Genomic DNA, 11,343 nt, shown 5'->3' on the forward strand with positions numbered 1-11,343 from the left:
AAGGGAAGGGAAGGGAAGGGAAGGGAAGGGAAGGCAAGGGAAGGCAAGGGAAGAAGGAAGGAGAGAAGGAAGGAGGGAGGGAGGAAGAGAGAATGGATGCTGCACCAGGAATATTTCAGGGAGGGATAAGAAAATGGTCATTAATCTCCCTAAAGGACACTTTATATGATATCATTGTCCTACACAAGTGCTCTCCATGGTTCCTCATTGCTTACTGAATGAAAGCCCTCTATTGACCTAGCTCCAATATCCTTTCCCCAGTTTCTCTCTATGTACTTTCCTATTATGACATCTCTGTGACAGTTCCCAAACACTGCATTGTGAACTGAGGATAACTCAGCAACCCCTGTATTTTGTGATGTCCTTCATGAAGTCTTCTTTGATTTCTCAGTCTTAAGTAATCTCCAGCTCCTCAAAAATCTTACAACTTCTTGTTTGCATTTAGCTTCAGTGAGAATGTCCATAGCACAACGAAGAGCTGGCCTCAGTGTCAGGAAGTCCTGATTTCAAATCTTGCCTGGGATATATATATATATATATCCCAGGCAAGTCACTTAGCATCTCCTATCTCAATCACCGATGTAACTCTAAGACTTGGAGTTGCACCTAGGTGCCAAACTGTATAGACAGAGGGAATTTCTTCATCCTGAGGTCTCTGTACCATTCAGAGTTCTAATCCAAATGCATTTTTATATTTTGGTTTTTTATTACTTATTTGTTTAAGAGGAGCATTTTAGTGTAAAAGGTAACAAAGCAGGGTTGTGCTGTTAAATATTTAACAATCAGCTCTGGGGCAAGGGGAAAAATGTACACACAGCACAGTTTTCAGTTTAATCTGCATCACTGACATTTTATCCATTACTTTCTTAAGTCTAGACCATCCACAAAATAAGAAACCATGCCTTGAATTGTACCATTTGTCAATTTCTAAGTTGACAGTGCTCACACTGGAAAATTTAATAATCAGTTCTCTCTCATATGAGCTGACTCTAGGAGACCTTTACAGTGAGGCATAGCGGAGAAAAAGTTGGCTTCAATGCCAGGAAAATATGGCTTCAAAGCCTTCTTTTGAAAAGTCTTGGTTGTGTGACCCCTGAGCAAATCATTTAACCCCCAGGCACTCTAGAACCTAGAATCTAGGCAATCCTCTAAGACTTTAAGTCAATGAAAAGGTGCTGACTTCTTTTAGCAGAGGGAACTTCCTCACCGGGGAGTTCTCTATATTAATGAAATCTCAGGTCCAACCCATCTCATCTTGATATAATGAAGGAACCACTGAGCTGAGGAGTCAGGAGATCTAGGTCTGAATCTGGGCTCTATCATTTACTAGCTTTGTGACTCTCAACTTCAAAATGGGGATGATAATACTCACACCACCTATCTCATAATGTTACGATGAGGAAAGTGGTTTGAAACCCCCAAATTCTCAAGAAACGTGAGTTATCGTTATCATCGTCGTCATCTTGGTTGCAGAGGGGTGCATCCCCAGGTGAGGCTGTGTTGATGCTCGTAAGATTCTTTGTTAGCCTTAATTGGAACACCAGTTGCTGTGGCCCTGGGCAGTCATCACAGGACTTGTAGCCTGTAGCCTCCCAGGAGTTGGGTCACAGTCAGGATCCTACGCCTAAAGCTGGAAGGGATCTTGGAGGCTGTCTGGTTTAATTTAGTTTTAGAGATGAGGAAACTGAAACCTATAGTGGTCAAATAATGCATGGAAGATCATGCAGGTCTTTGGTTTCCTTTGGAAATTTTTGTGGTTCAGTCATTTTTAGTTGCATTCAACTCTTTATGACCTCACTTGGGATTTTCTTGGCAAAGATACTGGAACAGTTTATATTCCATTTTGTAGTCCAGATCATTTTTCAGATGAAGAAACTGAAGCAGAGTAAAGTGACTTGCCCAGGGTCACATCCCTAGTAAGTGCCTGAGGCCAGATTTGAACTCAGGAAGATGTCTTTCTGATTCCAAGCCTAGTGCTCTATCTACTAACTACACCATCTAGCTGCCCCTTTCTTTTGAAGCTAACCTCCAGTAAATCTCTGGGTCTTTTGGAATTCAACCACTTCTCTAAGTCTAAGAGCAAAAGGGAATCATTTCAACCCCAGGTCTCCAGATCCAGCCTGACAAAGGCTCAAGACTGGGGTGTTCAAGACGTACAGAGAACAGGAATTTCTTCTCTCTTCCCTTTGCAGAGAAGACTGGATGCAAACATATTTCTATTCTAGAGGATTGAGACTCAATGATTGCAGTACTAGGGAGAGCAGGAGGAGAGAGTTGTGGAAGAAAGAGCCCTCAGGTAGCTCACCTCAGACTCTGGGAGCTCAGGAAAGGTCGTTTTCAGGTAGTGTAGACGGGCTGCCCGGAAGGCATTGAACCAATCCACTATCTCCTGGGGAAATACACAAAAATAGGGTATAAGAAGTGAATGAATTTGGGAAGCCAGGGTTCCTACATTTGGGCAGTAGAGACTAGATAGGCAAAAAAGTATCAAGTCATGCACTATCTAAACAGCCATACAACAGTCAGCTCTTTCCCCACTGCCTACGACATTCTTAGGCTTCTCTTATTCTAAAAAAAATCTTGTCTTATTCTCAAGTCACTGTTCTAGAACTTGTCTCTGCTTCCCTACTAAGCCTCAAGAAAAAGTTCTCTACATCTGCATTCTCCAAACATTTTTTAGCATATATCCCTATCAGTAAGAAAAAAAAATTGAGTATATACTCAATGATTTATAAATTATGTGTTATAGTTATAAAGTTATGTATATAAATCATTGTATTGATATTTATGCACATCATAAAATTTAAACAAAAATAGAAACTATAAAAGGCTAAAATAAAAATGAAATAATATTTGATCCTAAAGTCAATAGGAAGCCACTGGAATATATTAAGGAGAGAAGTAATAAGGACAAACATGCACTTTTGGAAAGTCACTTAAGTAGCTGGGTGGAGGACGGATTGGAGTAAAAAAGACTTGAAGCAGGGAGATGAATTATGAGACAGAGGAGAGGTAATGAAGACCTGAATGAGAAGAGAAGCTATGTGAGAAGACAGAAGATAGATATAACAGATGACATCCATCAACAAGCAGAAACAACAAGACTTAGTAACTGGTTACATTGCATAAAGGAGAGTGAGGAATTAAGGATAATTTCAAAGTTGTAAACCTAGGTGACTAGAAGGATAGAAAGAGAAAAGAGTTTGTGAAGAAAGAGAATGAGTTTTTCATTGGACATGCTGAGATTGAGATACCTAAAGGACATCTAATGGGAGATGTCCACTGGGCAGCTGATGACATAGGACTGGAGTTCAGGAGAGATCTTAGGGCTGGCTATATAAGAACTGGGATTTGAGCTCAACTATCTCCTCCATAAAATCTTCCTTAGTCCCAAGTGAAAGTGCTTCTCCTTCCTTAAATTTCCTTAGAGCTCTTTGCTTCTAGCACATTTCTTTACTTTTTTTAAGTCCTTACTTTCTGTCTTAGGAACTACTCTAATACAGAAGGGCAAGGGCTAGACAAACAGGGCTAAGTGACTTTTTCAGAGTCACACAGCTAAGAAGTGTCTACCTAGCTATTTCTACTGAGACATCTTAAAAGATGGAGAGAATAGAAGGTCAGAGAGAATATATATATATATATACATAAACACATTATGTGCATAGTCATTTATATATATATTATCTATCCCATTAGAAGGTAAGTTCATTGAGGGCATGGATCATATTTTCCCCCTTCTTTTCCCAGTTTTAATATTTATTGACTGAATTACTATCCCTTGAAGTGGGCTGCACAGACATCAGAAAATGAGGTATTCTGGCATAGCTAGATCTAGAGTTGGGAGGACCTAGGTTTGAATCTAGCTTCAGATACTTCCTAGCTGTGTGACCCTGGACAAATCACTTAATCCCATTTGCCTAGCTTTTGCCCTTCTGTTTTAGAGTTGTACTAAGATAGAAAGTAGGTGTTTAAAAAAAAGAAAATGAGAGAAAAAAGAAAAGAAGATATTTTGAAGCTGCAAAGGTAAAGTACCTATAATCAGGTGCCAGGGGATATTGAAGACCCATCTTATTTAGAATGCTATTTAGGATGAAGCTAAGCTTGATGGCTATTGTCAGAATTGCTCCAATCACAAAATGAGAAATGAGGGGTACAGTGGAAAGAGCCTTGGATTTGAAGCCAGGAGACCTTAGTTCCCAGCCTTGGTCCTATCTACTATCTGTGTGATATTGGAGAAAATATTTTACTCCTCTGGACCTCAGTTTCATTCTCTATAAAATCAAAGGATTCCATTAGATGACCTCTCAAGGGCCTTTTCAAATCTAACTTGGATTCTTTTAGTGTTCTTTTGGAAGAACTTTAAAATAATTCACCAGAGCCAATGGTTGAGTTTTCAAAGTGAGCATTTATATCTTGGAAATTGGTAAACCACATAAATTAGGCCTTAATTTACTATTTTGTTGATTTTCTAGACTTAAAGTGATAGAGAAAATGTTAATAATAATGAGTAAACTTAAGTGTGTTCTCTGTGTGTGTGTGTGTGTGTATGTGTGTGTGTGTGTGTGTGTGTGTGTGTGTGTGTGTTTTCCCTAGAGAGCCAGTTGTTATAAACATTTATCAACATACCACTGGATAGATCCATACCTATGATTTCATCAGCCTAGGGAATTCCTAGTTTGGAAACTCCCTCTACCAATGAAGATGCTACACTTTTTCTGGGACTTAATCTTGTGACCTTTACATAAGTGACTTGCTCAGTCATAGAATTAGAATGGGGCAGAGGCAAGTATTCAACTCTGGTCTTTCTAATTTCGAGGCTGGTCTAAATGGCCCTCAACCTATGTTCCTACAAAATTCAGATTCTTACAGTGCAGGTGTTAGGATTCTTAGAGGGCCTCCTCTTCTGTTTTTGGTAACATTTGGTATCTAGAGACTTTTGCCTTTCCCTGGAAGCCTTTCCCTGGAAGCTGCCAATCTATGCCTGGCCACAACAACAAGCAAGGAGCCTCACATCTAAAACAAGTAGCTTCTGCCCTACAACTAGTACTTATTACCCTATTACACATAATAATAATGATAATGACAGCTGGCATTTATATAACATTTTAAATTTTACAAAAGGCTTTACAGAATTATATTATTTGATCCTTCTAGAGTGAGGGTAGATTGAACAAACACTCCCATTTTACAGATGATGAAAAGGAGGCTTAGAGAGAACAGGTGATTTAAGTAAGGTCCCACACATAGTTACTAGCAGAGGCAATTTCTCTGATTGGGCTCCCCAGCTACCACCATCCTCTGCCCTCTGTGGACTCCTAACACCACCAGACTCCCTCACACTAACTGAAAAACAAAAAACAACCTGCCCCTGTGGTTGGTTGTCTGGTCTCTGGTCTGCCTTTTTCTGATGCCACCCTAGATTCAATGATTGGTGGTTAGTTAGGGGAAAGTTTTTCATCCACAGAAGGAAAATCTCAAGACATAGGAAAGGATGAGTAAGAGCAGAAATGACATTAGTCAGCTAGGGGACCCTGAATTCAGGCATCCTACAAGAGAGGCTGGGAGCTCTGGGCTATTTACCTTCCCATTCTCATGATATACAAAGAGGTTCCTGGTGTGACCATCTCTCTTGTAGGTGATCTGCAGTCCATGGGGGTTTCCTATCTTCTCTGTCTGGAATGTGGCATTCAAGTCCTTTATGTTGATGACAGCTTTGGGTGCTTTTCCCTGAAAGAAAAACAATCACCATGCAGAAACATTACCTTTACTAGATTGGAAGCCATTAGAAACAGGGATCCCATATCATCCTTATTCTCCATCGCCCTAATGCTCTGGATACAGTAGGTGCTTAATAGGTGTTTATTGAATGAATAAATGAAAAGGATGATGGGCAACATGGCAGCCCTATCCATCAAATGTCTTTCAGCAATTAGTTCAACTAATTCACAGGTACTCACTGCCTCATATATCCAATCCAGTCTCCCCAGCTACTAGAATTTTGCCTTCCAAGGTTACCTTCTATCTACTTTTTAAATATCTTGCATGCACTTGTTTTTATTCATGTCGTCACTCCAATGAGACTGTGTGCTACTTGAGGGCAGGGACTGATTTTGCCTTTGTATCCCCAGTAGTTAGTAGAGTGCCTGACATATAATAGGTAACTTAATTTTTTTGGGAAGTTTTTATTTAATTGATTGATTTAGAATATTTTTTATGGTTACAAGATTCATGTTCTTTCCCTCCCCTCCTCTGTCCCTTCCCATAACCAACATGCAATTCCACTGGGTTTTATGTGTCATTGATCAAGACTTATTTCCATATTATTGATTATTTAGAGTCAATATCCCCAGTCATATCCCCATCAACCTATGTTGCTGGAAGCCATCAAAGCTCGTGACATTTGGCACAGCTTGGAATGAGTTATGGAACCCGCACAGCAGGTGACAGAAGGATGGTAATTCCATTCAGTTTCCCCTATGTGACTTTTTTCTCACTGACATTCCCTTTTACTGAAATTATTGTAATCAATATCCTCACTCAGCCCCAGGGAAACACAGAAAAATAATACAGGCTAATAGCAGAGCCCCCCACAGGTCCCCTATAACTCCCAGGAAATTCCCACCCTTACATGCAGTAATACAGAAATTCCCCCAGAGGTCACTTCACAGCAAACCAGCAAATAGTGAGTTACTGTTAAAGATTTTAAAACTCTAACTTAGATTCCTATACACAGATGCCTGCAAAAACAGGCCAGAATAGTCTCCAAGTTTCCCCCTACCTCTCCCTGATTTGGTACAGTACACATAAAAGAACAATGAAATGAAATATGGAGAAATTGTCTCCCATGAAAAAGCTTATACTTTCTCACCACTGTGGCCCAAGAGATACATCAAACACACCTAACACATTTTCTCAAGAAAAGATGTATGGGGGCAGCTGGGTAGCTCAGTGGAGAGTCAGGCCTAGAGACGGGAGGTCCTAGTTCAAATCTGGCCTCAGACACTTCCCAGCTGTGTGACCCTGGGCAAGTCACTTGGTCCCCATTGCCCACCCTTACCACTCTTCCACCAAGGAGCCAATACACAGAAGTTAAGGGTTAAAAAAAAGAAGAAAGAAAGAAAAGATGTATGGTGAGAATGGATTTCCATGCCAAGATTTTGTGTGATCTCAAAGCAATAAAATAAACCTTAACCAAGGCAAAGCAGAATAGCTTTCTGCAAGCTACAGTGTCTCTGGCTGTTCTCATTCCATTTTTGCTTAACTGTCCCGCCCCCAAGATAACTAGACTGCTGGGACAGGTTCCTGTCACCATGTGATCAAGCTGTTGTTTTTCTTCTGTGTTTCTACTCCCAAAGTTCTTCCTCTGAATGTGGATAGTGTTTTTTCTCATAAGTCCAATAGGTAACTTTAAAAAAATAATAAACTCTCATCTTCTGTCTTCAAATCAATACTAATTATGGGTTTCAAGGTGGAAGAGCTGTGAGGGCTAGGCAACTGGGTTAATTGACTTGCCTAGGTTCACACAGTTTGGCAGTGTCTAAGGTTAGATGCTTATAGACTGATGCTTTGACCCTGTTTATTGAGCTTAAGGAGACAGTTTAAGCATGAGCAGACCTTGGCTCTAGTTCTAACATGTCCTAACTATATAACCTTGGGCAAACTTTTATGAGTCCATTTCTTCACTGGTAAAGTGAGATCCTGGGTCTATAGAGATCACCTTAGTCCTATGGTGGTGAACCTATGGTGAACATTTCTCACATCACCCACTCCTCTGCCCAACAGCCCACTGGGAGTGCTTCCTCCCTCCCCCCATCTGGGGTGTAATAGGAAATAGACTTTAAAAGTAGGAGAGAAGACTTAGCAGACAGATTAAGGGGAAAAGCCTTGGCTGTCAGCCAGGGACATTCTAAATAGAATGAAGGGAAAAAACTTTTTGCCCTTGAGGACTCTGGTCAAGCTGCGAAAGGGAGAGGGTATGGATGCCTTTACCTGCCCAGTGAGTTGTGTGGAATTACCATTAAGAAAGAAGACCTGCCAGGGAAGATCAAGTGAGCAAGAAGATCTAACTGGGGTTAACCTAAATTTTTATCTGGGTTCAGAAGGGTGAGTAGGAGACAGGAATGGACAAAAGACTGGGACTAAACAAGTTAGGGAAATTGGGTTTGGCAGTTTGGGAAATGGCAGTTGACAGGAGTGACTGTTGGGCCTTAACTGCCACACTGATCCACCTAGCCAGGGAGTCAGAGAAACCAACAAGTGACAGGGCAGTACAAGGACACAAGAATTATAAACACAGGGTTTTAATAATAATTGAGGGTCAGGGATAATGGGGAAAGGTCACACTGAATCTAATCACTAGGGACCACACAGGGGCTGGGAGAATGGGTTAAAGCCTACACTGCACAAATCAGACTATTACAGACTAGAAGGGAAAATGGATCTCTCACAAAGCCATGTCCACTTCAGCTCCTCTTGATGGCATAGGAAATGGGTCCACAGAAAGGTAAATCCAGGAAATGCTAATCAAGGAGCTTGTCTCAGACTGGGATGTCCACCACCCCAGCTAGATCTTCTTGCTCACTTGATCTTCCCTGGCAGGTCTTCTTTCTCAATGGTAACTCCACACTCCTTGGGCTCCTCACTGGGCAGGTAAAGGCATCCACACCCTCTCCCTTTCCCACCTTGACCAGAGTCCTCAAGGGCAAAACGGTTTTTTTTCCCTTCATTCTATTTAGAATGTCCCTGGCTGACAGCCAAGGCTTTTCCCCTTAGTCTGTCTGCTAAGTCTGCTTTCCTACTTTTAAAGTCTATTTCCTATTACAGTTGTAAGGCGGGGAGCTCACATGCAGCATGAGGGTGGTTTGGGCACTTGGTCTCTAAAAGGTTCACCACCACTGACCTAGCCCAATCCCTCCATTTAAAGATTTTCCATTTACACTGTCATCTGGTTGCTAACTCCCCCACTCCCCCCCAAGGTCCTTTGGGCTTTCCATCTGCCCTACTTACTAAAGTACTTCCTGGCCTTTTCATCTGCCATAAACTCACCATGAGTAGGAGCTCTCCTTTATGTATTATCTCCCTCAATTAAAACGTGAACTCTTGGAAGACACAATTGGCTCCAATTGTCTATCCCAGCTCTTAGCATGAGTAAGAGCTTAGAAAGAGCTTAATAACTGCTTTTCATTCATTTCTGTTGTCCAGGAATACCCACAGTACAAGGATACAATTGACTACAGTTTAGCCCAGTAGTGAGTTAATGACCTACTAACCCTACTGATTTAACCAGGGATTCTTAACTTTTGAGAGTATGCCATAGATCCCATTGGCAGTTCAGTAATGTCTATGCACTTCTTTTTTTTTCCTAGCTTCACATGCACATTTCCATTTGCCTATGCACTTCTTTTCATCATAATATTTTTAAATGCACAAAGGGTAATACGTAGGATTACAAAGGAAACCAATTGTATGTACTTATTGAAATTTTTTAAAAAAACACATTCATGGAGGGCAGCTGGGTAGCTCAGTGGATTAAGAACCAGGTCTAGAGACAGGAGGTCCTGGGTTCAAATCTGGCCTCAGATACTTCCCAGCTGTGTGACCCTGGGCAAGTCACTTAACCCCCATTGCCTAGTCCTTACCACTCTTTTGCCTTGGAGCTAATACTATTGACTCCAAGATAGAAGGTAAGGGTTTAAAAAAAAAAGGTTCATGCACTAATCACATCCAGAGAAAGAACTGTTAGAGTAGAAACACAGAAGAAAAACAACTACTTGATCACATGGGCCGATGGGGATATGATTGGGAATGTAGACTCTAAATGGTCACCCTTGTGCAAATATCAATAATATGGAAATAGGTCTTGATCAATGACACACATAAAACCCAGTGGAATTGTTTGTTGGCTGTGGGATGGGGGTGGGAAGAGGGAAGGGAAAGAACATGAATCATGTAACCATGGGAAAATACTCTTAATTAATTAGAAATTTCAAATTAAAAAACAAGTTCATGGCCCCCAGGTTCAGAATCATATTCTAACCCACTAGGACCAACAAGAACACTTAACTCATACCTTTTGACCCAGCAATAATACTGTTAAGTTTATTTTCTATGGTGATCAGGGAAAAATGAAAAGAATGTACATGTCCTAAAATATTAACAGCAGCATTTTTTTTTTTGCTTTGGCAAAGAGCTGGAAATTGAAGGGATGCCCATCAATTGAAGAATGGCTAAATGAATTGTGGCATATGATTGTGATGAAACACTATTTCATTGTAAGAAATGACAAGCAAGTTCATTTTTAAAAAACCCAGAAAGATCTACATGAAATTATGAAGATTTCAATGAGCAGAACCAAGAAAACATTAAATTCAATAACAGAATATTGTTTGAAGAATGATTTGTATATATCCACTTCTGGAGAAAGAAGTGATAAACAGAAATAAGCCAGATATAGTTTATATAAGCATATATCTTTGTCAAGTGATAATTTCTCTAATGAGAGGGAGATAGCTGGGAATTTTAATGTAGTAAATACATTAAGTTAAATTACAAAAAAAGACACTTACTTCTTCTTTAGTGTAGTATTTCAGAAGGCCTTCTCTTGTCAAAAGGACAAACTTCCTCCTCAGGTACTGTCCATTGTCCCTTCCACGCTTCCAAAGGAGCCCTTCACGGTTGCCTTTAATCAATCAAGGATAAGAAATAGATCCATCAGTGCCTACAGTCCCAGGTCCCAAATCCCCTCACCAGGGAAATTCTGGATTGCTTTGATTACTTTAATTCAAACACGCCTGGAAGCTGCTCCCTGCTGCCAAATGTTCTCCAGAAGAACACAGTGGAAGGAGCATTGGAGTCAGGGGGAATCTGCATTAGGATGTACGTTCCTTGCCTAAAACAGAGCCTGGCAGTTAATAAATACTTGTTAATTTATTGATTAAGTGACCCAAATCTAGTCTCTGACACTTAACAGGTGAGTAACTATGGAAAGCCAAGTCATTCAACTCTTTGAACCTTGGTTATTTTATCAGTAAAATAAGGATGATAATAATAATAATAATAGCTATAGGGGCAGCTAGATGGCTCAGTGAAGAAAGCCAGGTTGGAAGATAAGAGGTCTTGGGTTCAAATCTGGCCTCAGACACTTCCTAGCTTTACAGTTTCAGAGCCCTAGTCACATCCTAGCTATGTGATTCTAAGTAAGTCATTTAACCCTAATTCCCTAGCCCTTATTGCTCTTCTGCATTGGAACTGATACTTAGTATTGACTCTAAAATAGAGGGTAAGGGTTTTAAATGAAAATGAAGAAGGAAGAAGAAGAAGAAGAAGAAGAAGAAGAAGAAGAAG

At 40.5% G+C, this 11,343-nt stretch overlaps 1 protein-coding gene across 1 annotated transcript in view; it reads right to left on the minus strand.

Annotated features, from left to right (window-relative positions):
- Positions 1–11,343, minus strand: part of ADAP2 (ArfGAP with dual PH domains 2) — a 41,822-nt gene that overhangs the window by 13,396 nt on the left and 17,083 nt on the right. The window contains exons 3-5 of the mRNA XM_044675578.1: positions 10,566–10,678; positions 5,581–5,727; positions 2,306–2,389 (exon numbers count right to left, since the gene is read on the minus strand). Coding sequence (XP_044531513.1) covers positions 2,306–2,389; positions 5,581–5,727; positions 10,566–10,678 — 344 coding nt within the window. The remainder of the gene's footprint in view (positions 1–2,305; positions 2,390–5,580; positions 5,728–10,565; positions 10,679–11,343) is intronic.

The sequence above is a fragment of the Gracilinanus agilis genome, chromosome 4, assembly GCF_016433145.1.
Source record: "Gracilinanus agilis isolate LMUSP501 chromosome 4, AgileGrace, whole genome shotgun sequence".
Taxonomy (NCBI): Eukaryota; Metazoa; Chordata; class Mammalia; order Didelphimorphia; family Didelphidae; genus Gracilinanus; species Gracilinanus agilis.